We start from the raw sequence: 25,810 nt of genomic DNA on the forward strand, positions 1-25,810 counted from the left end.
GCCCTATTTCTTTCACAGCTGCTTATTTATTTACATTTTGGCTCTACTTATTCCCGTTACTTGACTTATCTCGCAAATCTAAGATGGCGTACCCTCTGCCGATGTTGTTGGCTACGTACGAGGCGCTAATTGAAGACGGAGACGACGAGATTCCGAGCTGCTTTGACGAGTTTGATGATGAAGCTTTGTTTAATCTGTTTCACCTCACTAGACCGTGCCTCATGTTTATTGTAGACTCTATGCGTGTCTGTATGCACAATGTTTCGCCAAAAAGTCCTCCTCTCTCCGTTGACGCGTTGGTTATGGTGACATTGAACTATTACGCACACGGCATATCCTCTGCATCTCTCCTGACCAAACTTGGACTCACTCACACACACTGCCCTGCCATCATCAGTCTGGTGTCTGGGAAAATCTCTGAAATGACGGACAAGTTTGTTTCTTTGCCCGAAACTAAAGAGGCTAAAGCTACAGTCGCATCCAATATAGAAGCAATATGTGGTATTCCCAACGTGCTGGGCATCCTGGCATCGCCGCATTTTCGGGTGCGAGTGTCTCCCTATGATAAGGAGAACTACCGGACTTTTTTCAGTCCTCTCGGTTACACTGCAGTGGTGAGCCAGATCATATGCGATTCTGATGGAAATATCTTATTTGTTGAGAAGTGTGAGGCGGGCCGCACACCTGAGCAGGAGATGTGGGCGTCTTCAGCCAAAGGGAATGAGATAGAGGAGGGGCTCTATGGACCGTACTGGTTAATTGGTGAGTTCCCCATAGTACTTTTTTGTGAATCCAACATGTCTAATATACAACAGTTATGCTTATTTAACTCCCAATTTTAAATATGATAAATAATAAGGTGGCTCAGTGGTAACCATGGAGCCACTGTTGCCCTTCAGCCTATAGCTAAGAGAAAATGTGGAAAAATACAATTGTGGGTAATGTTTGTGTTTTTGTTTTCATTTTAGCTGGTAAAGGCTATCTCCAGAGCAAACATGTACTGACTTCTGTGACAGACCCGTCCAATGAGCCCGAGGTCCGCTTCAACGAGGCTCATGCAAAGATCCTGGGCATCATGTGGGCCACTCTCAGCTGCCTGATGAGGCGTTTCAAGGTGCTGCTGCAGCTCGGCTTTGCAAAAGAAAACTGCCTGGACCAAAAGGCCAATATTATCAGAGCCTGCTGTGTACTTCACAACATTGCTAAGAAGTTTTCGGTGCCGTCACTACCAGTTGGGTCTGAACCTGTGTATCCAGGTAAACAGCACTCAGGGACTTTAGAAGTCAGCAATGAAGCTCTAAATGCCAGGCAAGCACTCATCAACAGAGTGTTTTCTGCTCCAAGCAGCAATGATGCACAAACTGAATTGAGAACAGAGAAGGAAGTATAAGCAATGCGGGCAAGACACAAAGGGGATGTCAATTATAACTACTCAACTCACTCATTAACCACACTAACACAAGTTTTCACAAAGGACATTTTCCAGACACCAAGTATTGTTTTGTAATTATTGTTAAATAAAAATAATATTTGTGACAAAACGTTTCTTAATGCAAGACATTCATTGGTCATATGCAGTGTCGACCCCAACATGATATTGAATACAATAATGATATTTGAATAATTCTACTATGCTTACATATTTTTGTATTTGTTCTGTCAGTAGTTTGAGGTGTATGTTTTGTTTTGTTTTTAAGTAAATGTCCAGGAAAGCAGTTCATATTATGGTCCAGCTAATATTTTTACAGCATTTATTAAATTAATATTTTAAAAAAAGTTCTTCACAGATAAGATTATGGTTTATTCTTGTTGTTCTCAAACTCCCTGAGTGCGGTGGCATTGGCGTAGATCAGTTCGTTCTCATAGATATTTTCATCATGCTTCTCATTCTGCAGCAGACTGTCCAGGATGCACTGATGTAGAAACACATACTGTGACTGTAAAAGCACAAAAAGCAGAAGCTTTAATGTTTAGAATAGTCTTGTGGCAAACACTTCCTTAAATCAAAAACAGTAATGTAATATGACTATCAAATTTACCTCTGTTTGTACCATGTGTGGTCGGTTTAATCTCATTTTATACACAAAGCCGTAAATGTCGACTGCCTTTTCTTTTTCCATCTGCTGCAGCAACATGTCCAGTGCTATTAAAGTACCTGTCCTCCCCACTCCAGCACTGTAAGTCACAAAAAAGTCTGAGTTGAGTTTGCCTCTCTAGTTTTAAAGGGCACTTATCAGGCAATAATGCACACAGAAATACATACAGGTCATTTTGTTCCCCATCATAAACAAGAGATAATATATCAGTAATTGTAAGCAGTCTGTCAATGTTTAGTTCCATAGAAACAAAATTATTGGTTGCTAGGTTGAGTTTGAGAGAGTAAGCCTTAATTATTACCCTTCCTGTATCTGACATACTGTACCTGCAGTGGACCACTGTGGGTGTCCCTGCAGCTTCTGTCTGCATGTGTTGTCTAACCAGCTCCCTGAACTGGATCAGGACTTGTGTTCCCTGTGGGACTCCGTGATCCGGCCAGGCCGTGAAGTGGAAATGCCTCACTGTCCGCTCCTCTGAGGTGCGCCTCTGCAAAAACAACAGGAGGGGTGATGCAACAGAACTTGGAGGTCAATGTCCTATAAACCTTTGTAAGAATTTTACATTGTTCTGTAATAGCAGAACACAATCTTTCTTAAACGTGCAATATGTAGTTTTTTTTGGTGAAGGGCCTGCCACCTGTTGGTGGAGATATTATTGCTTGGCCTGCTTGACACCACACATTTAAACCCACTTGTTTCACTTTAAATTCTCTTAGTGTCCAGTCAAGCTGCTTCTTTTCAGAAGTTGTGAAAACCTCCAAATCTCCACAATGGCGAGGGTTGCTTTCAGGCCAGTACTGTTCACATTTAATCTGGAGGGAATAAAATTATAGTTGAACCAGTTCTCAAAGTATTTTTAGAGATCTTATCTTTCAAATTCTTCTCTTACCCGTCCTCCCTCAGTGCAATTGGTCACCATGACAATGCCTGTCACTTTCTGCTCCCAGATCATTCTCCAGAAGTCATTGACTGTGTTTGGCAGAGGACCTTGGGCTGCGATGAATTCTCTATCACTATTGTAACCCTAGTGATCAGTCATATCATTATTCACCTGCAGGTTATGGTCATGTCCTGGTTCTGCTGCTATACATCTGAATACGTACAGGCATGTAGCTGGCATTTATGTAGTCATTTTGGGGAGAGGATGAAGTCAATTTTACACGGCTTCGGTCATCTAGATTATGAGCAAAGTGATTCACACCTGTATCACTATCTAATGAAGATTGAAGTTATTATTCATACTTACATGGCAGAACATTGATGAAACGATTTTTTGGTCTGTTTTCCTGCATTGTTGCTGCATTCTGGGTCTGCTCTGTGCCAACACTAGCAAGTTCCTGAGAAATTACATGTGAAAGTCAACAGTAAAACAGTAAAGCAGGTAAGCATGTATTGACTGTAATTTTCAGTAGCAGATTTAGGCAGAGATTTGCACTTATAACAATACATTCAATTTAGATCACCAATGGACAATAAGAGTCTTGCAAATTTCATCTGAGTGAGGCCAAAATAAATAAAAAGAATACAACAATGAAAATAAATATTACCTCATAATCTAAGCTGAACCCTTTATTTTCATCCGCACTTAACTCGCTGAATTGAGCAGGGAACTTGTCCAAAGGTATATACCTGAAACATCAACAATATTTGTTTATAATAAAATATTAATTTTAAAGTAAATGTTTTAACATACTTTTTTTTAACCAAAGACTTTGCTTGACCATTGAGTGACCTCTTTTTATTTCTGGAAAGAAACCAAGATGATTACTAATATTGATTTAGTAAATTATTGATTGATTATAGCAGCCATTTCTACCAACCTAATTATGTCAGGTCTTCTTAACATAACAAAGGCAACCACGCAGACCAGAACGAGAAAAATAAATACACCAAAGAAAGCTCCTGCAATGACTCCTATAATCAAACCACATCATCAGTTGCACAGATATCTAGCCAGTGATTACACATAATACAATGAAGTGAAGTATCACAATGAAACTTACCTCTGCTATCAGTTTGGCAGGTAAAAGAACAAGGTTTGCTTCTCCTTGGGCCAGATAGTGAAGTTACAGTTACTTCATATTTTCTGGCCGGTTGAACATTTGGTATTACAGCATAATAGACCTCCATATTTTCTATCACTTTATGCTCATTATTGGAGACACTGACTTCCACTGAATCCCAGATACCAAATGTTATCGTCCATTCAACATAGATTGAGTAACCAGCGTCCCAGTCCTTACACACTGCAGCCAACTCAGGGGGCGCTAAAGAATGCATTATTAAATTACACAGTGAAAAATATAAACATATTGAAGGAATCCACAGTGAAACACATTTTGCATTGTGCTTATTTTAAACAGTTTGTATTGCATTCATCATACTCTTGGGTTTCAGATTAAATCAAGTTCTACTTAAAAGATGCTGGACAAGTATGTTTACTATAATATTAAGGATACAGCAAATGCCCAGTAGTCACTAATATAAACTATCAAATTAAACATGTGCCATGTCATGTAAAGGGAATGCATTACATGTTAAATTGTAGGATACAGCAATAGCCAACCATGTATCTACCTCAGACATTTAAAGCTGTTACTGGTAAAACAGAATGGTGAAGACAATAAACAGAAGGAAGATGGCCTTGAATGTGAAATTGTGGAGTGAAATGAAATCACTTGACTATTTCAAATGTTGCAGCTGATACCAGTTCTGTTTCCAGATGAAATGGTGAACAGACAAACTGCAGGTGTATCCATTAAAGAGGCTTTTGAGTGTATGAATGTCTGTGTAGGAGGTAGCACTTACTGGTAGTTTGGTTATCGCTACACTGCAGTAGATCTTTATACATCAGCGTCACATTATAATTTGCGCCAGGGTAAAGGTCAGTGAAATTGACTTCCTTATTAGAGCCAGAGTTGAGATGCACTGAGCCATTGGAAGCAGTTGCATTTGTGAAAGCCCCCTCAACCGAGCCTTGGATCGACGTCTCTGTAACCTGCCAGTTAACTTTGGAACAATCTATAACTACAAAGGAAGAACAAATAATTTAATGTAAATTCAATGTATTTCAATGATTTAGAGAAATAATTAATGTACCTGTTACTGTCTCGTCTTTAAATGCTGTACTTTGTAATCCATGAAATTCAGTTTGAATTGAATATGAATAGACAGTGCCAGGTTTCAGACCATAAAAAGTAACAGTGTTTCCATCTGTTATATTTTTTTTGTCAGTACTGCCATCAATGTATACAAGGTAGTTCCAGTCATGTTTCTTTCTCATCCAGCTCAGAGTTATGTTAGTCAACTTGCGATCTACGACAACTGAAGACACTTGAAGAGGAACTGATACAAAATAAGGGAAAGTGTTAGATGTTTAGTGCATATAACAGAAACTAAAAACATGCATAGTTAAAGATACCTGTAGGTGCTTCATGTGAAATTCCATGGCTTTGGACGTTGGCAAATATAGTATACAGAGTAAACTTGTATAAAGTGCCATTTTTAAGATTCTCAATGTCTACCTCCACTATATCTCCTGAGGATGCGTTTACTGACTTTGTTTGGTTGTCTGTATGTTCGATTGTTTCATACTCAAGTTGATACTGCTGGACATCATTCACTTTGACCCACTGCAGAGTTATAGTGCTGCTTGTTTGATTTCTTGCTTTGAAGCCAGTTGGATTACGGGGCTCTAGAAAGCAAGTAAACAGGGAATCAAGACAGTATGCAGTATTTTACACATACAGATTTCAGTTCCCTTGACAAGAGAAAATTTATATTGTTCTAATTTTTAAATGTTCATGTTTAAAAGTAACATGGAGTCTTACTTGTGGCGGCGCTGATGCTCACTCCATCGCCTGATTTGTTTAGGAAAACAGTAAAGAGAGTAAAGTTGTATATTGTGGTGTCGTTGAGGTTTAGGACGGTGTAATTGGCTGTTTCTCCAAAGTCCTTTGCAGTGAAGTGCGTGTATTCTTCATTAAACCATAAACTGTAATTGATGTTTTTGTTTTCATTATTCCACTGCAAAGTTATATTCTTCTCATTTTCTGAGACTGCCTTAAAACCGTTCACTTTGGAAGGAACTAAAAAAAAAAAAGAAAAGAAAAGAAGATCAATATTTTTTGTATTTTACATTTTTCAGTAAAGGAAACTTACCAGTGCTTGCAGTCAGATTGGCCCCTGTACTCCTAATGTCTTCAAACACACTGTATAGAGTGAAATCGTATTCAGTGCTACTATTTAGATTTGGTACTACATGCGTCCCCGGACCCTCTTCAGTGAAGTTAGTCTCGGATCCTTCAAACTTCAAAGTGTACAGAGTAATGCCTTCTGTCGTTGTCCACTGGAGAGTTATGCTGCTTTCATTTTGATTGACTGCTCTAAAATCTTCAACATTTTTAGGAGCTGGAATGGAGACAGAGATATGTCAATACCACTGACCACAATAGTGAAGGTTATTTGTATGTTGTGAAATGTTACCTGTGGTTGCATTAAATGAAACTCCAGTGCTTAGATCTGGCCCCAGTATAGTGTATAGAGTCATGTTATACGTCTTAGCAGGCATTAGGTCTTTCACAGTATATTTAACTGTATCGTTATCGTCCGATGGAATGTGTTCCAATTTGCTGACCCCATTGATGGAATAAGACAAATTATACCCATCGCTTCCATTAATCTTATCGAATGTTATGGTTACAGTAGTTTCCGTTTCACCGAAAACTTTGACATTTTCAACATTGCCAGATTCTGCAAAGATACAAAATAGAATAATACTTTTTTTTTTTAGGCACAGCAGTGATCACCTTCACATTTTCAGGTGCTACAAGGATTAGAAGATCAGTCATACTTTTAAATTAAAGCTATTTGCAACTGAAGAAAAATTAGATGGGTGCTTTTGTTTTTTTGCAATTTTAAGTAAAGGAAACTTACTAGTACTCGCAGTCAGATTGGCCCCGGTACTCTTTAAGCCTTCAAACACACTGTACAAAGTGAAATTGTATTCTGTGCCACTGTTTAGATTTGGTACTACATATGTCACTTCATGTGTCTCCGGACCCTCTTCAGTGAAGTTAGCCTCGGATCTTGCAAACTTCAAAGTGTACAAAGTAATGCCTTCTATCGTTGTCCACTGGAGAGTTATGCTGCTTTCATTTTGATTGATTGCTCTAAAATCTTCAACATTTTTAGGAGCTGGAATGGAGACAGAGATATGTCAATACCACTGACCACAATAGTGAAGGTTATTTTTATGTTGTGAAATGTTACCTGTGGGTGGATTAATTAAAGATGTAGTGCTTTTAAAAGGCCCCTGTGTAGAGTGTGGTTGTGTAATTGATGTAGTATCCCGTTGACTGACAGTGACAATTGTATCAATGCCTGCAAAGATACAAAATAGAATAACACTGTTTTAGACTTTTTTTTTGCCATTTATAACAGAGTGCACTGTTTTAAACTCTCACGTGATCTGGTTGTGGTCGACTGAGTGGCCTCTGTGCCTGGTATCACATCTGCTGTTAGGCTCTAATGACAAAAAACCACAAGTGTTCACAATGGTTAAGCTGTGAAAATATATAAGGTGGTGATCACTGCTATGAGTATGAGTGCTCTAAAACAAAAGGTCAAACTATATCCAAATTTGGTGGAAAAGAACTTTTTCACTGGAGCAGGACTATTACAGTTGCATTTGCATCTGTAACTTGGTCTGGTGCCATCACTTGCTTGTCTCCATAAATAAATACGTTACATGCCATTCTGAGAAACATTTGAGGCAATGCAATAATTTCTTTTTCTGCTGAGAAGATTTCTTTCAGTTTATTATTATACATTACTTGATTTTGTTACTTAAAGAGAATTTGTTCAGCAAGCAAATCACAATAATTTACAATGTGAATGTCAATTTATTTCTCAAAATTGTTCAGCCCTACATTAGAAAATTACCAAAGGCGAATGAGAGTAAGTCATATAAGAACATTTTTAAGAATTGAAAAACTCTGAAATAATAACATCTAAAAAGAACTTTAAAGTAGAAATGTTGCCTGTAAAAATACTTTCCAGTCTGAGTATTTCCTCATTTGTTTTTCTTTGGAGGAAGTTAAAAGAAGAGATAACTACAGCTGGGAATAACCATGTTTCATATACTGCCACCATAAAAACTCCATAATGTTTTATTGAACTCATTTCTGAGCACTGACACAAGAGTACAATTTCTTACCATTTGATGATGATAATAATACATTTGCCTACAAAATAATAATGTGTAGATAGGCCTAAAAAGCACTTACCCCAAGACACAGATAGAACATCAACTGCAAACTACAAGTACTGAATCTGAAAGTTAAAAAACCCATTGTCGTCTGTTAATCTGTAGGCATAGTTAGAGCTGGTTTAAAGAAGGTGGTCTTGTAGAGGCGAAACAGTGTCTTGTAGAGGTGATAGTAGGCTGATCGCAATGTGTTGACTTTTAATTCTCAAGCATATCCTCCCTATGTAACCTCTGCACTCCTCTCCTATTAGGAAGCAACCAGTAAGTAAATAGCTGCTTCTCTTTTTTAGCCTTGTAACTACACAGACCTTTGCCCCGCCTGTCACTTCCTTATAACTGTCATAATCTGTGGTCAACTAAAGCTATGTCAATCAAAGTCATTTGCATACTTAGGTTAGGGTAGGCATATGAAGTTGAAAGCCTTGGTTTATGAACCATATAAAAAATTATATCTACCTTATTTTTTGCAACAGAACTACGAACAATATTTGCATTTTAAATCTTTGAATAGAGAGACAGTAAAATATAAAAGGGGGAAATATAAGAAAGAAGTGAACACTGATAATGAATTTAGGCTTGATGGCATTGTAGTTATTTTAGGGACTCTCCCTTTTTGACCTGGTGATTCAGCAGAACATGTAGGCTAATTTACGAAACGCTCAACTAAAACTGCATGCTCATATTTCCTTTTTCTTCCCATTTCTAAGTAGTTATTACTTCATACCTTATATATATATATAACCCAGTCCTCCAGCTAGTTAGGAACCTAACTCAGATCTGCAAGGTCTCCAAACAAGTGCCACACACACTGAAGAAAGGGTTTAGTGCAGATCAACATTGTTGTATTGTTTTGTATGTTTAAATATTCATTTTGAAACAGAATCAGATTTGATTTAGACTACCACCTTATTTACTTTGCTCTATTTGTAAGTAAACAATTACAGAACAACAGTGGGCCTGTAGCTTGCAGTTTGCAGAAAAGTCACAAGTGACAAATGGTGTCACCTACTGGTGTCGATGGGAAATGCAAAGTGGAGAATTGTACAGTGAATACAGTGAATGTTTTGATATTCTATCCACTCATAGCAGGGAATATTATATGACACTTTGGGCAATGAGCTGGTAGATAGCTTTGCCTGGGATCAATACACTTAAAATACAGAGAGATGTCAAACTGGACTAAACCATATTTATATCTTATTTAATTAACTAGAAGTCAAAAAGTCAACCCCTGGTCTAGAGTTAGGGCTCCACGTTGAATGAAATGAACTGGACGTGGCAAAATAATACTACATTTAAAAGTAACAATATTACCGATTTTACATGACAGTGTGCTGTAAAAGACCGATGGTGTGACCTGACGGCGGGAACAAATGTAATCTGAGAGCCACAGGAGGGCGCACTAGCACGTTTGAGTGACGCTGCGTCCTCGCGCCACAAAGAAGTCCTCAGCACAACAAACATATGACGTGTTAGCATTAGCACATGACGCTAGCATGTTAGCATAGCAGCGCCATACAAGGGGCGGCACTGTTTGTGAGTCAGGACAGATAAAAGCGTGCAAGACGGAGAGATAAAGACAGAACTTCAACGAGGACGTGGAGCATCGTCTCCTGTGCAAATAAACCAGGTACGGACGGCATTATGATCCAACATGATCGCGGTGTATGTCTTTTTCCGTAGTAGCTTTTGGTTTGTTTGCTGAGGTCCTCGTAGTGGGTCGAATGGACAGTGTGTTCCTACTGGAGTTGCTCGGGCTAGTTTATCATCTAACTACATCTTTGCAAAGTTACAGAGCTCAAACTTATATTAGATCACAGTAAAAAAAAAAAAAAAAGCTGTAAATCAAACGTTCAGTAGTTTTAGGATTTAGGATTGTTCAACATAAAGCGTAAACATACTGCCGTTATGTTTACAGTTGTTGTGTTGTTGATTGTTGTTTCCTATGTTTTCCAGAAATGCAGTCCGTGGTGAAGCACAACTTTCATGTGGAGTCGGAGGCAGACGTCAACAAACTGATCAACTTGAAACTCACGGCATCCTACACGTATCTGGCTCTTGTAAGTCAGTTAAATCACCATTAACATCGAATTACAAATGTCTGACCATGATTATGACTATATATTTTTTTCTTTTTTATTCAAGGGGATGTATTTTGACAGGGATGATGTAGCACTGCCAAAATTCTCCAGCTTTTTCCTTGCACAATCCGTAAAGGAAAGGGACCAGGCTGAGAAACTGCTGGAATATCAGAACATGAGAGGAGGACGCATTTTACTTCAGACCATAGCTGTAAGTGTACACATTAAATGCCCTATATTATGCAAAACTGACTTTAGTAGTATGCTGTTATCTCATCAAAAACATACCCGGAGTTGTGCTTCGCTTCATTCAAACAGTAACCCTTTAATATTAGTCTGTCTATGTCTCCAAAGCTCAAAATGCTCCACCTTGTGATGTCTTTAAGTGATCAGAAAGATTAAGAAAACTCCCGTCTCACTCTTGATTCACTTCATTTATTCGCACAACGTTTCAGTCATTAAGTGGTACCTTTCAAGTTCACAGCTACCTTTTCTACCTTTAGTTCAGCAGACAGTCCAGGCCTGAAATTATCCAAATAATTGTAGTGAGAGTCGATCGATTAAAAAAAAAAAAAAAAAAAAAAAAGTCAAACACCTCCTGTATTGGTGTATTCAGTTTGAGAAAAGGACTATATTTGCAGGGTTTATGTGTAAAAATATGTGTGAATGCAAAAAAACATAATTCCAAGTATGTTTTTTTTCATGAGGAAATGACAACATAGAATCTGATAACATAGAAATCAGAAAATAATGTGATATTGTATGTTTTGTTTTAGAAACCAGCTCGAGAGGACTGGAGAGGTGGACTGGATGCAGTGTCCTTCTCTTTGGATTATCAGAAATCACTCAACACCTGCATTCTGGACATCCACCGCCGAGCTGGCAACAATGGTGATCCTCATGTAAGTCCACCATGCATAAATTTTATATCCAAAGTATACATAAAATCCATAATAATATTTATCATTTGTATATTTTTCAGCTGTGTGATTTTCTGGAAGAACATTTTCTTCAAAACAGCCATGAAACCATCAAGAAGCTTGGTGACTATGCGGGCAGTCTGGGCCGTATAGCCACAAATGAAACTTCTGGTGCAATGGGAGAATACCTTTTTGATAAACACACTCTTTAAGGCAATGTAGCAACACGTTCTCCCACAAATCTCAAAAAGCTAATTACAAATACCTCATTTTTACAGTAGTAACAACTGTTTTGCAAGAAGCTACTCATTTCTAAAGGTACAATATGCTTTCTTTGCTGCTGGGTTGAAATTAGACTGTGCGATGTTAACATTCCGTTATGTTGGAAAATTGCAAATCATCTTTATTCAAACACCAAAGCTGATTTGGATAATTTGGGACAAAATAAAACTTTAACTAAGATAACCCTTTGTATCTTTTTTTTAATGTGTGTGTATATATAGGTCCAAGATATGCTGAGCTTTCATAAACCCACTTTCTGTTCTCCTATAGATGCTGTAAAGATTAGAGTCGTACATTGCTTACTCATTGTTTGGTGGGTGCTTAATCTTTAACTATAGGTTCCCAGACAGACAGAGGTTTTTGAAGGGACATGCTACTTGGTAAATTGTAGGTTTCAGCAAATCCCAGGTCACCTACTGTCTGTCAATAGAATCATAGTTCAACACTGAGCTACTGAAACATGCAAAACTGTATGATACAGCCTTGGAAAAAACAGTAATGATTCAGCAAATTTAGTTAACTTAATTGAGTATTTGAATTAGCTTATTATCTCTAACCAACTAAATATCTTATTGTATTCATTGATGGAGTCTATTCCCATGGCACTGTTCTATACAAAACAATATATAATTTGAAATCAACTAATATCTCTTGATACAGCTGCATGAGCACGTGTTTGCCTGGCTGAGGATTACCATTCACAAGACTCCACTGTACGTGGCTTTTACAGTGAAATGGTAAGCCGTGCTCTCAAGGAGGGACATCTCACATTGGTAGTCAGTAGATGGACGATGGACTGCCTGGGCTGTTATGACGAGGGGATTAACCAGGGGGCTGGATGCACAAAATCCCCTATTGCATGAACATTACCACAGCTGCCATGCCTTATCAATCTAACGAACGTCACTTTGGCATCATATAATGGCCTTCCAACATTAGAAAAATATTTATTTGTAAAATAAATTTAAGAAAGTTCTTGTTGTTTATCACAGAGTTGGAAGCAACAGATGTGATAACAGTATTATTATCGGGAGGAGGAGGAGTGTGGGGATTAAACCACAACGCAGCACTCCAATGCTTTGGATTTGGTAGTAAGGGTTTCAGGGTGATCCAGTGAGTACAAGCTCATCCCGTCAACCATGGGACTGTGAAGCCTCAGAGTGGCCGAAAGAAGAAACGCAAAATATTTCAAGATTTTCGATATGAAGCTACTGAACAGAGGACAACACAGATCAACAGGTATGATTAACAAGTCAAATTAGCAGAATTGTTATGTCACAGTATATGGTACATTAAAGTAAGCTTTGTTTTCATTGATGGGAAATTTCACTGTGGCCAATAATACGATAAACGTATAACACGTGTTCCCATGCAATAATAGCTTACATACTTACAATAAAAGCCTCATGGTTGAAATTAATTCACTTTAACTTGTTATTATTAAAAATAAACTAATTGATTCACAAAGTTCAAAATGTTACACTTTAATTATATTCAATGAATGCTGTCATTTGAATCACTGGAATGTTGCAGAAATGGAGCAAACTCAAAATTGCATTGTTATGTAACTTCAAATGTAGTTTTTGTTTTGTTGTGGACAAGCACTATTTCTGAATTTTGAAAGATAAAAAAACAGCTGTATAATTATTTTTGCATTTTAGTCAAATCTAGTGCTGTGGATATACTGTGGTAAAAATGGAGGGGTATGTGTACGTGTGAGACCGAGATGACAGAGAGTAACAGAGGGATTAGGGTCAACCATGTTGAGCATCTGGCTTAGAGCTGTTCTCCTTTGCTGCATGGGCATGGGATTACACTCCCCATACAGACCTGTAACATTTAATCATTCCACATAACTTTATCATTGCATTGTTTTGACAGTGAACATGAGGCTGATAAGTGCTGGGGTTCGGGTCAGGCGGGCTGTGGAGACATCTGAGCCTGAATCTGAGGAAACAACTGAGACAGTCCACCATGAGCACCACCCAGAGCACCACCCAGAGCACCACGAAGGGCATGAGCACACCCATCCAGAGCATCACCATCCTGGCCACGGACATGACTACACTCACATGAAGAACAAGTTTATGAATGAAATTACCCATTTGCCGAGTAAGAGAACAAAATCAAAAGACATTTTTCTCTCAATTAGAGTTTTTACTTATTATCTAGCTTCCTGCTTAATATAAAATGTTGAGGGCATTTTCCCATTCAAAAGATAAAATATTTTGTTAATCACTATGGCAACTGTCCTAATTTCTCATCATCCTGAAACCCATGGATTGGTGGTTTTCAGCTTCTAAAATGTGATGATGTCATAATCTCAGATGGAGCTGCAAGAGCCAGTTTTCATAAAGATTACACTGTACTTTGCCATGAAATATGCAAAAGGTAAATGCACAAACTTTGAGCCTGATCATTTGTATTATTGAATAGACCCAAGAATTCACTGTATTACAATAAAATCTACATTTTATCAATATTAATGTTAGCTGCCCCCATCTGTATTAAATGTTATTGGTCTATAGTATGTTGTGATATTATCTGAAACACAGCAATTTGCCAATATCTTTGCTTTGCTAAGTTGCAGGACTTCAATACCCATTACATAATATTTTGGTCAACTCCAGGTATAATGAGACTTATCTTATAATGGCAGGCCTAAAGGAAGCAGCGGTTAAACCAGTCTGCACTCGTTGGATCACTGTTATTATCTGATCTCACAAGTGGGGTTTGTCTCATACAAGCTCAGCTAACTGCCAATTGTCTCCAGAAGTCAGCTGACCTGTTTCACAATTATTTTAGAACAAATTCAGTCATTAGTAAAACAGCAGTATACAGCATACATTTTCCACGTAGTTCCACTTTTTAATTTAAATATTCTTTGTGATTCATTCATTTATATGCATACATGAAAGTTAATCGGGGCAATAGCGAGATACAGGAAATTGTCAACTGTACTTTTATGCATGCTTAGGTGTGTTACTTAAATTTTTTTTCAATGTTTTCTAGTTCCCATGTGGGCTGTGGGGGCCATTGTGGTGGTGGTGCTGTTGCTGGTTGCTGCCTGCCTCTTCTGTATTTTCAAAAAATGTTTTGGGAAGAAGAAAAAGCCAAAGAAAGCAAGAGAGAGGAAAGCGGGACGTCGAAGAAAGGCTAAAGAAGGTGAAGAGGAGGGGAAAGAGAATAAGGTATGCCCTAGTTTTGTCATTGTAGTGTTTTGAAAGTCAAGCATTTATTAAAATATGCAAATTGAATACATGTTTTTGCAGGAGGGAGAAGTGAAAAAAGGAGAAGAGGAGGATAAAGAGCATGAAAAGTTGGGAAAATTGGAGTATTCTTTGGACTACAACTTCACTGATGCACAGGTATGTTCTCACCAAGATGTAGCCCCAAAATTGTATAAGAACTTTAATAGTAAAAGAAATATTCTATTCTGTCAACTGGACATAAAGTTTTGGTTTTTTTTGTCTGTTTTTTTTTTTTTTTTTTTGTCCAGTTGACAGATCTGTATTTTTATTTTACTATGGATCATACCTGGGCGACTGAGAGATTAAGAACTTTTAAGTAGCTATTTGTCTTTTCAGCTCATTGTCGGAATACTTCAAGCTCAAGATCTTGCCGCCATGGACATGGGGGGCACGTCAGACCCCTATGTCAAAGTCTTTTTATTGCCAGATAAAAAGAAGAAGTATGAGACCAAAGTTCAACGCAAAAATCTGTGTCCGGTTTTCAATGAAACCTTTATTTTTAAGGTAAATATAAGTTGTCAACTTTTAAAGTTTTTCAAATTGTTTATTTTTATATTTTATATGTATATTTCTTCCACTCATTTCTTTAGATTCCTTATGCAGAGCTGGGCGGTAAGACCTTGATCTTGCAGGTTTATGACTTTGATAGGTTTTCTAAGCATGACATGATTGGTGAGATAAAGATCCCCATGAACAGTGTTGATCTGGGCCAGCCAATGCAAATGTGGAGAGACTTAGAAAGTGGAGAAAAGGAAGAGGTGGGTCTATGACAGTCAGAAGACATTATCTATGCTGATTGCTGAACCAAACAGATAGGATTAAAATGATGTAATTTTTTCTCTTGCAGCAAGAAAAGCTTGGTGATATTTGTATTTCTTTACGGTATGTGCCCACGGCTGGGAAGCTCACTGTAAATATTATGGAAGCTAAAAACCTAAAAAAAATGGATGTCGGTGGATTATCAGGTAAAATTGAAAACAGTTGTTTTGGAGAGCAAATTATTCAATCTACTGTAGATTTATTGTGATTTCTTGTCTCTAAGATCCTTATGTGAAGATTGTTCTGCAACAAAATGGAAAACGAATCAAGAAAAAGAAGACAACTGTGAAGAAAAACACACTCAACCCTTATTTCAATGAGAGTTTCAGTTTTGAAATCCCATTTGAACAGATTCAGGTAAGTTACATCAACGATAAATGACCAGTGATTATGACGCTTAAAACATGGTTGTGGACAAGTGCTGAATACATGTTTTGTTTCCAGAAAGTGCAAGTGGTCATTATGGTGTTTGACTATGATAAACTGGGAAGCAATGACCCGATTGGTGGGACCTTCATGGGGTATGGAGCCACTGGAGTCGGCCTGCGTCACTGGTCTGATATGCTGGCCAATCCTAGACGTCCTGTGGCCCAATGGCACACTCTTATGCCAGAGGAGGAGGTGGAGGCCGCACTCAAGGCTAAACCCCGCTAGAATCATGTTCATTTCACATATGACCATTCACTGGTTTATGTATGCAGTTTTCTTTGTGTTCACATTTTATTCATATAAACGAATGTTTTGTGTTGTACAGAAGGTTTTGATATTTTTGTTTGTATTTCACCATAATTCCCTACATCCATATGTGAAACAAAATATACTGTGTGTTTGTATGTATGACAAACTAATAGGGTCTATTGATAAAAGTATGTTTCGTGTTAATTTGTTATGTTTTTCCCCCACCCCAAGGCATAACTTCTTATTGTTGTAAATGTATTAATGACACATCTTCAAATAAACCTACCACAGAACTCAAGTCAGTGATGCATTACATAAGGTTGTCTTTCATACAGTATTCAACATAGTAACTAACATAAAATTATACTGTGCATAAATAACATCCAATATATGCTGTGCTTGCCTGCCTTAAAGATAAATAAATGATGATTTTTGATTTTTACGAGTAGATAGCAACTTTCCCACTCCCCTGTCCTCACCTGGTCTGTGTGCAGGCTCTCTGGTGCTCTCTGGTGCTCTGTGCAGGCTCTCTGGTGCTCTCTGGTGCTCTGTGCAGGCTCACTGTGCTCTCTGGTGCTCTGTGCAGGCTCACTGTGCTCTCTGATGCTCTCTGGTCCTCTGTGGTCCTCTGTGCAGGCTCACTGTGCTCTCTGGTCGTCTGTGCAGGCTCACTATGCTCTCTGGGGCTCTGTGCAGGCTCACTAGGCTCTCTGGGGCTCTGTGCAGGCTCACTAGGCTCTCTGCAGGCTCACTGTGCTCTCTGGGGCTCTCTGCAGGCTCACTGTGCTCTCTGGGGCTCTGTGCAGGCTCACTGTGCTCTCTGGGGCTCTGTGCAGGCTCACTGTGCTCTCTGGCTGTCTGTGCAGGCTCACTGTGCTCTCTGGGGCTCTGTGCAGGCTCACTGTGCTCTCTGGCTGTCTGTGCAGGCTCACTGTGGTCTCTGGGGCTCTGTGCAGGCTCACTGTGCTCTCTGGGGCTCTGTTAAGGCTCACTGTTCTCACTGTGGTCTCTGGGGCTCTGTGCAGGCTCACTGTGCTCTCTGGGGCTCTGTGCAGGCTCACTGTGCTCTCTGGGGCTCTGTGCAGGCTCACTGTGGTCTCTGGGGCTCTGTGCAGGCTCACTGTGGTCTCTGGGGCTCTGTGCAGGCTCACTGTGCTCTCTGGGGCTCTGTTAAGGCTCACTGTACTCACTGTGCTCTCTGGGGATCTGTGCAGGCTCACTGTGCTCTCTGGTGCTCTGTGCAGGTTCACTGTGCTCTCTGATGCTCTCTGGTCCTCTGTGGACCTCTGTGCAGGCTCACTGTGCTCTCTGGTCGTCTGTGCAGGCTCACTATGCTCTCTGGGGCTCTGTGCAGGCTCACTGTGCTCTCTGGGGCTCTGTGCAGTCTCACTGTGCAGGCTCACTAGGCTCTCTGGCTGTCTGTGCAGGCTCACTGTGCTCTCTGGGGCTCTGTTAAGGCTCACTGTTCTCACTGTGCTGGGGATCTGTGCAGGCTCACTGTGCTCTCTGGCTGTCTGTGCAGGCTCACTGTGCTCTCTGGTGCTCCGTGCAGGCTCACTGAGCACTCTGGTGCTGGTGGTGTTGGCCATGGCTGACACACTACAGTCTACAGTAACAGCAGCGTTCATAGCGTCTGTAGTGGCGTTACACGACAGTATAACTTGTCTTGCAGGTTTATGACTAGTCTAATTACGGATGGTAGCTTTAGGGACCTTAATAAGAGCATTGCGAAGGTTGTCTATCTATTTATTCAGTAAATAAAGGTAAACAAGATTAAAAGTAAATAAAAATCAGTAAATAAACTACTTAAATCTCAAGAAGGACCGGAAGATGGCGCCTTTTCCCGGCATGCACTGGAGGAAACGTTACCCATAGCAACAGAGTCAAACTTTGCCTGTGGAGTTTGGGCTTACAGACTGGCTGGTTTTGTACTGGTGAGGTGAGTGTCAACAATATCCCTCAACAAGTTTTTTGTTTTTGTTTTTGTTTTTTTTGTTGTTTTTTTTTTGGAGAAATTCATGGTGTTTTTGATGAGTTTGTAAGGTTTGTCTCATCTTTCAAACATATTACACGAACACGCTAAGCTAACACCAGCTAGCTTGCAATCCAATTCATTTAAATGGACAAACTACTTCAACTTTACAGGTTTTATATATGTATTCACACGAGTTTATATTTTAATCTAGCATCTTGTGAAAGTTTTTGAAGAATGAGTGCAGGACGAGCTTCTGAAGGGGCAGGATCTGTTTCACTGTGGGGGTTCAGTCCATCCCTTAACCTGCTGACCACAGGTGAGAAAGCACATGCACTTAAACCTTCTTACAAAACTCTATTTACTTTTATTTATAATCATAACAGGCCGGAAACAAAATGCAGAGAAAGCCAATATTCTACTGGTGGGCAGTGGAGATCCCCGCCATATTCTCAAAACTATAGCTGAACTGCCAGACAAACACAATCTCCATGTAAGTTTATAACAGTTAATCCTTTTACAGACTGTGCCTTAACTTGTGTCTTCATTTGGTAGGTGTGGGTGATTGAAAACAATATGGAGGTGATGGCCAGACAGATGCTGATGCTGTATCTTGCTTTGATGCCCCACGACAACATGGGACTCAGAGGTAAGTCCTGTAAAAAAAACAAAACTAAAAAACAACACATATACCCAAACAACTCTCAACTATATTATTTGTCTTGCTGTTTTAGAGAAGACTGAAGTTTTCCTTGAGATTTTTGGAAACAGTGAAGTCCGTAGCCACACAGCCGAGACGCTCAGACATGCAGCATCACGCCTCATCGTGTCAGTTACAGAAACAATGGAAGAAGCCACACATCCATGTTTGGATACTTCACTTCTCAAAGTAACACACATCTTCTTTAACTAGGGCTTTTTGTTTTCTTTTTGAAAATTAAAAACACTTCTTTGCGTCTGAAGTTCAAAGAGAGAGATGAGCTGGTCAGGATATTTAAGCAATGGACACAGCCGGAATATTCTGTATCGGGACATCCTACTCCCATCGTGATGTCCAAAGCCTGGGATTATCGAGTGCGCCAGCACCTTGGGACACGCTATGACTCCAGGATGGGCTGCTTTGACTGGGACCTCATCATGAAGCTACACGAAAAAGGGGTAGAGAAAACATTTAGACAGCTATAATTTATCAATTGCTGTAAAAACATTAACCATTGTATCTTTTTCAGGGCCGTCTAATCCATAAACATCAATATACTCAATGGCGTGCAGGAGGCGTGGCATTTGAGCTGAGAGAAGGTGTCTACCAAACTTTAAATCCAACTTTTCTGTCTTCAAGGGTTTTCAGTCAGGTTGGTTTCTCATTTTTCGTGTGATGAAAAGCATGAACACTTTGTGCAAATTAAATTTTGTTGTACTGTTGACAGAAAATGTCAAAGGTTGCTGTCACGGGCTACTGGGGTGACATAGTATCCAGTCCTTACCTCTCATTTGGCATTGAGACTGACGATAAAAGTCTATTGAAGACACAGAATGGGCATCATATCAAAGTAATAGCAATATTCACTATTTGTGTTTTGTTGTAATTTAATCTTACTGAAATTCTCTTATATACAGACAGCACAAGACGTCTCTGTTGCTAATGTCCAGACATTGTTCCTTTCCCTGTATAATAGACAGGGAAGCCCCACTACTCCAGATGAAGAAAAACAAGTGCCATCCACTCACAATGACCCAAAATGTGTCTCTGTCAATGGTAAACCTTTAGAGGAGGAGGAATAAATCATACTTCAAACTATGTATTTAAAATCTAATCATGACCTTGTTTTTTCTAGATTTGTTGCATCTTGATGGCATCTCTGTAACTTTCTTGCCAATGGATGCACTGAGAAAGATGCCACAAAAAGAGAAATATTCCAGTCTTTTTAATGTCATTTTCTTCTCTGTTGGGTGTGCTTTAGATCTGTCTAGCCCATTATGTATTGTACACTATTCCATGCACAGTATTTCATTGTTCATCTCTTTTTTTTTTTCTCTGCCGTAAAGCTGCATACAACAGTTGGACCCAGCACTGAGACAGATTGCAGCACCAGACGCGGTGCTGGTCATGGAGCTGGCCAAGTAAAGACTTTTTATAGTAACACTGCCTGTTTCCATGGAAACTGTACAGTCACCATGAAACATGTTTAGTTGTAAGTAAAGGTCTAATTTTATTAATTTTGCTCCTAGGTTTATCTTGGACCTGAACAAAGAACAAGAAAGCGGTTTTACAACTAAAGTGAAGGATATTGCACAAGAATATGGATTTGAGCCTTTGCAAGAAGAGACGACTAATGATGTTTTTGCAATTTTTACTCCACAAAGGTGAAATTACTTATTTTTATGTTAGTTTACAAATAATATGCTGTCACAAATTCTCTTTGGAGCATCATAGATATTACACAGACAACAAATGATTTGAATAATTTAAATGTTATTATTTGCAGTTATGTAAATATGGAGATATAAACCCAACATGACACAAGTAAATCTATGTTAGGTAATACTTATTAACACTGCAACATGCAAACAAAAGGTCCCTCAATAGAGTATCATCTTGCTTTTCATTACTTCCATCGTCCTCCAACCTTCCCCTTCCCATGGCATTTTTTGCTGTAGCATAAAAGATGAGAACAGTGTTGTGTCCAATAAAATGCTGGCATTTAAAGATTGTGTACATAGACAGACTCACAATTTCTGGGCATGCTGGATTCGGTTCAGGAGGACGTTTATCTGGAAAAATAAGAAATAAAATGTATTATTGCTTTAGAATGTCACTTGTATTAAAAAGGCTAACCTCATATTTCTGTCTCTTCATCTTCTCTGTCAACTCAAACTTCTCTGACTCCAGTTGGTAGATTCGCTCCCACATTTCTTTGGCTCTGGCTCTGAAAAGCCAAAGAGTTAAATGCTACTACAAACAGGGTTATTAAATTAGTCTAAATTTTAAATGTTAACAAATAGGCCAAAAAAAAAAAAGCCTGATCAATACATTTATTGCAAAAAAATAGTTTTATGTCATAATTTGGGTGTGTGAGTTCTATCGCACAGTGGTGCTTTTGAAACATGAGTCACAAAACAATACTAATAAATCTAATAAATATGACTAATCTTTCACTATAGGTTAACCTCAGACAATGCATAAAATAAATCATTATTTCAAATAATTGTGATTTCAATTATGATCCACATAGTTGTGATTGTTCTGTTTTCATAATGGAGACACTCAACCTCAGTCCATCCTCCCTCAGATGCTCAATGGCCAGTGGGGTACGTCTTTCAGCCAGTGTCTTCTTCTTGATCTCTCTTGCTGTTTGTCTTTTACCACGTCTCTGCTCAGCCTAGCACACAGAAACAATAGTTTAATACAATATTATCTGAAAAAAAACAAACCCAACAACATATTTTTCTATCACTGACTTTTGCCAGGAAGCCACCAAAGTGTGCACCCATGTTTGAGAGCACTTTTTTCTTCTTAGCTTCATCATCTGCCCTCTTCTTCGCCTCTTCTTCCTCCTTCCTCTGCCTCTCTTCCTGAATATACAAAAATATTTGTATGTATTGTATGTATACAGTTGAAAATACACTTTTAGATTACCGCAATCCTTGTTTGTCGGTATCTCTCTTTTTCAGCTCTGACCCGCTGTTGCTCAGCTCTTTCTGCTCTACGATTTTCCTAAACACACAATTATTACTGTTATTTCTGTTTAAACCATAAAGAAGTGCATATATTTAATAACTATTCATTCACTATTATGTGAAACTGTTTACAATTCTCTCTTTAAGTCCAATCAACTCCTCTTCCTCCCTCTTCCGCTGCTCAAAATGGACATCAATCAAAGTCTGCAGCTCAAGGAGGTCCTTTTCCATCCTTTTGCGGTGAATGTCCTGCCACAACCAGCAGAAGGCTAGAAACTAGTGTGTGTGTATTAAAACATTAGATCGTGTTTACATTATGTACTTACATCAAAATCTACCCGCTCTCCTTCAGGTATTTTGGGGGGAGCGAGCTGAGTGACATGTGGCCTGTGAAAAAGCAACACCAAAAACTCCAGTTGTCTTTTACAAGTCAAATATTTGCATGTTTGTACTAATATTACCTGTGTCTCGGACGTTCTTTGTGAGGACATAGTCAATTCAAATTTGAAAAAGGGGAAAAAAAGAGGTTTACGGTTTAGTACATCCCTTTCAGAGTTCACTCAGATTGTATATGACAAATTATGAACATTATGTATGAATTTGCATGTTTCAAAAAGCACTTCCTTCCAAGAAATGACTCACCTTCATCATCATCTAAAAAAAACAACAAAATGACAGGGCACATAGTCAAGAATAGGTATGAATGAATGATAACATTAAGTGTACATGCTACTGTACCTTCATGGTGAACACTGAATTGAAAATAATGAGGGAAATATAACAAACTTTTAAAAGTATGAAAATATCTGTATTGTAAATATATTAACATTGCAACATTCAATGGACTCACCCGTGTTCTTCAACTTCAGACATTATTGCACTAAACATATAAAAACATTACATTACAGAGTAGTATCACAGAATTTTTCCAATAGAATTTTTTTTGCACATAAATCATAGCATAAATCAACATAACACTATTCCCAACCTGTATTGGACTTGAACCTTAAACTTTCTGAGTTCATACTATGAGCCTTCACAATTGTAGCATTTGAAGTGACCAAAAACAACTGTGGTGTGACTCTTAACAGGAACAGAAACTCCAATGCATCCTGCTGCATTACATTCAGAGCAATACACTGGAACAAGAACACTTTGTAGATTTGCAGGTTAGTGACCTTAAAGCGGTGTGAACGTACATAATGAAAAAAACATACAGGCCAGTGTTTTTGTTGTAAATAAGTTCTAGGCCTTGGTCATTTGTAGATAATACTCTAAGAATAGAAGGGGTGAAATGTCAAAGACTGTGCTTCACTGGATAAGAGGGGAGATCAGCTGAACAATCTCATGTTTAATTTGATTTACAAGAAGGAATGTAGTTAGATGGAAAAATCAGACTGCTTTGTTCTCTATTATCACCAGCCAAGTCCTCCATTGTCATTCTACCACAATACCTCCCAGTCAACAAAGTACAAAAGAGCTGTTCACATATTTGTTGTTTGGTTGGCAACATTTTGAAGATAGATAGAAAAGATAGGATATTTTGTTTAAAATTGTTGGTCCAAACCGAAGGATAGTAACAGAGGTCAAAGTAAAACTGAGATGGCTGCCGGCGTTGTGAATGCCAAAGAAAACCTTTAGCTTTGATTTTCTCTTTCTATTTATATTCATCCTGTATAACTAACAAGAATATTACGTCACAGAGAGTTTGGTGCTAATATACTTACTACTTTACATAATATGCGTGAGAGTGAAATATTTAAATACATTTGCCTAGCTTTACTTTTACTCAACATTTTTGACTTCACCTTCACGTCTTGAACAGTATCATTAAAGTGCATATGACAGTTTTTCATATTTTTCTAATTATTACTTGGTAGGTCAGATAGTACCAGTGGTAAATATTTATCATAGTTTTACACCAGTTATGTGGCAGTGAAAAAAAGGTGTTATAATTAGTTTTGGCTATTGTTAACCTTGTGGAATTACTTCTGTGTCATGTCATCTGTTGCCCATGTCCAAGTAAAATTATAAACTTCACCAAAATTTAAAACTAGAAAAAAAAAAAAAAAGTGGGTATGTTTCAGAATGAAATGTTAAATACAATGATGCTAACTACATTTTAGTGAAATAAGTAGCATCATTGCAATATGGACTTTAATTTGGAGTGGACTTCTTCAGTGTGAATTTAAAAGTTTGGATTGGTGTGGGTTCTAACGAAATTAGGATGAATAATGGATTTTGTTAGCCAATGGTAGAGATGTCCGTCTCAAAAGCACCTACCTGATGCAGAGTGAAGACAGACAGGAGACTTGGGAGGGCCAAGGTGGGACAGCCTTTATATGGGGGTCATGTGGGGTGAGCTGGGGGGCTGAATCTGAAAAGATGAGAGACTGCACGGGGATTACCCTGAGCTTTGGAGAGGGTGAGCTAAAGTCTGACAGACAAGATAATGACTGAAGTGTTCTCACATGACCTCACTGCTCAAACAGGGGCAACAGATGCATAAACAGTCACAGAGCCAACCACTGTCCACCATCCACTTCATTTATTTAATCATTTAAGTCAGTTCACCAATCCACAAATCAGCTATAACATTTTAGTTTTCATCATGTGATGTGACTAAATGCAAAGTATTACCTTTCTATAATGTACTGGACATATAAACATGTGTAGCCTACAGTATCTCTCCCTCTCCGTGTGAGTGTGCACCATTTCAGACATCTGCACTCGCACCCATACACACCCACCTATGCTCACGTGAACCCATCCCCTCCCTGTCCTGACACAGAGCCATGAGCTCTGGACAGGTTTGGGGACTGTTCACTTGATGATTGCAGAGAAACATGAGGTGAGTAACATTTAATATACTGGATATTTCATTTAATCTTTTGTCTTCTATCAGATCAAACACTATTGTGATAAATGTACTGCTTGCTTTATGTAAATGTTTATAATTTAAGTAGACTTGCATAATATTGCAAAACTAATTGTTTATTTTAAATACCTAAATGTGTTTTTTTGGTTGGTGGACTGTATATTAATTTGCTGAGTGAGAGTATTTCCTGATGAGAGAAAAAAAGATCCACTGTGATGCACAGGTGAACTGCAGGAAAAACCACATCGATCTAGCTGTGATAGGAGCCATGAGGATGTGGAGATGCTTAAAGTGCAAAGGCAAATGGCACTGATGGAGATGTGTGGATCAGTCTGAAAAAGAATGGAGAGAAAGATGGCAGTGGTCCATCGAAGAGACTCCTGGCAGCAGTGGACGGCTGACCTACATAAACTGGGGTCAGTATATCTCAGTTCTCCAACTACTGCAGGGGCATGAAGGCTGATGAGACGTGGTTCAATGAGGACTGTGGACCTCTGTTTCCTTATGTGTGCCAGACAAGTAAAACAAAAAAGCTCCCATTTTATCCATAGCACTTAGCTAGCTCACTGTTTTCTGGTTTGGTATTGCTCTGTTTGAATCTAATTTGAAGGTGGGAGGAACAGACCCAATAAACCAGACAGCTGCCCTACAGATTTACTTTCAAAAATATATTTTAAATGACAGAAAACGGCTGTGGGAACATATGCTCCCTGGTAGACTATGAGGCAATGTTACCATTTTCCAATTTGTGACATCAGTCCCTCCGACCACCACCAATCACTCGGTTACACACCAAGCCATACCCAGTAAAGTGTCTGGCCCAAAGACACAACAACAGTATGTCCTTGGTCATGGCTTTGTATGAATACAGTGAGAAAGTCAATATG

General features: G+C 38.8%; 6 protein-coding genes across 6 annotated transcripts; 4 read left to right on the forward strand and 2 right to left on the reverse strand.

Moving 5' to 3' along the window:
- Positions 1–83: 83 nt before the first annotated feature.
- Positions 84–1,541, forward strand: si:dkey-197c15.6 (putative nuclease HARBI1). Its single transcript, XM_033984474.2, has 2 exons — positions 84–762; positions 969–1,541. Exons 1-2 carry the CDS (start codon positions 84–86, stop codon positions 1,388–1,390), a joined length of 1,101 nt encoding a protein of 366 aa, XP_033840365.1. The 3' UTR covers positions 1,391–1,541.
- A 238-nt stretch (positions 1,542–1,779) lies between these two features.
- LOC117387078 (receptor-type tyrosine-protein phosphatase H-like) lies at positions 1,780–8,680 on the reverse strand. The gene is made up of 21 exons (XM_033984472.2): positions 8,384–8,680; positions 7,562–7,622; positions 7,368–7,478; positions 7,032–7,292; positions 6,582–6,848; positions 6,258–6,506; positions 5,927–6,184; positions 5,518–5,790; positions 5,196–5,441; positions 4,905–5,123; positions 4,100–4,363; positions 3,917–4,010; positions 3,790–3,840; positions 3,644–3,725; positions 3,343–3,433; positions 3,200–3,270; positions 2,986–3,120; positions 2,789–2,908; positions 2,423–2,583; positions 2,040–2,175; positions 1,780–1,937 (listed from the first exon to the last, which is right to left on the reverse strand). Exons 1-21 carry the CDS (start codon positions 8,447–8,449, stop codon positions 1,794–1,796), a joined length of 3,360 nt encoding a protein of 1,119 aa, XP_033840363.1. The 5' UTR covers positions 8,450–8,680; the 3' UTR covers positions 1,780–1,793.
- A 1,127-nt stretch (positions 8,681–9,807) lies between these two features.
- Positions 9,808–11,830, forward strand: zgc:56095 (Ferritin, lower subunit-like). The gene is made up of 5 exons (XM_033984476.2): positions 9,808–9,994; positions 10,321–10,424; positions 10,510–10,656; positions 11,222–11,347; positions 11,428–11,830. Exons 2-5 carry the CDS (start codon positions 10,323–10,325, stop codon positions 11,575–11,577), a joined length of 525 nt encoding a protein of 174 aa, XP_033840367.1. The 5' UTR covers positions 9,808–9,994; positions 10,321–10,322; the 3' UTR covers positions 11,578–11,830.
- A 1,004-nt stretch (positions 11,831–12,834) lies between these two features.
- syt5b (synaptotagmin Vb) lies at positions 12,835–16,564 on the forward strand. Its single transcript, XM_055229862.1, has 9 exons — positions 12,835–12,886; positions 13,529–13,759; positions 14,660–14,838; positions 14,920–15,015; positions 15,235–15,402; positions 15,489–15,656; positions 15,746–15,863; positions 15,941–16,074; positions 16,162–16,564. Exons 1-9 carry the CDS (start codon positions 12,850–12,852, stop codon positions 16,369–16,371), a joined length of 1,341 nt encoding a protein of 446 aa, XP_055085837.1. The 5' UTR covers positions 12,835–12,849; the 3' UTR covers positions 16,372–16,564.
- Positions 16,565–18,266: 1,702 nt separating this feature from the next.
- Positions 18,267–22,040, forward strand: LOC117387079 (dynein axonemal assembly factor 3-like). The gene is made up of 12 exons (XM_033984473.2): positions 18,267–18,334; positions 18,582–18,686; positions 18,754–18,860; positions 18,923–19,016; positions 19,102–19,256; positions 19,331–19,525; positions 19,597–19,719; positions 19,795–19,917; positions 19,985–20,123; positions 20,203–20,317; positions 20,414–20,488; positions 20,597–22,040. Exons 2-12 carry the CDS (start codon positions 18,605–18,607, stop codon positions 20,733–20,735), a joined length of 1,347 nt encoding a protein of 448 aa, XP_033840364.1. The 5' UTR covers positions 18,267–18,334; positions 18,582–18,604; the 3' UTR covers positions 20,736–22,040.
- Positions 20,904–22,431, reverse strand: LOC117387645 (troponin T, slow skeletal muscle-like). The gene is made up of 8 exons (XM_033985185.2): positions 22,372–22,431; positions 22,178–22,294; positions 22,005–22,082; positions 21,827–21,940; positions 21,638–21,747; positions 21,204–21,294; positions 21,099–21,139; positions 20,904–21,019 (listed from the first exon to the last, which is right to left on the reverse strand). The coding sequence occupies exons 2-8, from the start codon at positions 22,274–22,276 to the stop codon at positions 20,974–20,976; spliced, it is 579 nt and encodes a 192-aa protein (XP_033841076.2). The 5' UTR covers positions 22,277–22,294; positions 22,372–22,431; the 3' UTR covers positions 20,904–20,973.
- Positions 22,432–25,810: the final 3,379 nt, after the last annotated feature.

Source organism: Periophthalmus magnuspinnatus, chromosome 19 (assembly GCF_009829125.3).
Source record: "Periophthalmus magnuspinnatus isolate fPerMag1 chromosome 19, fPerMag1.2.pri, whole genome shotgun sequence".
Taxonomy (NCBI): domain Eukaryota; kingdom Metazoa; phylum Chordata; class Actinopteri; order Gobiiformes; family Gobiidae; genus Periophthalmus; species Periophthalmus magnuspinnatus.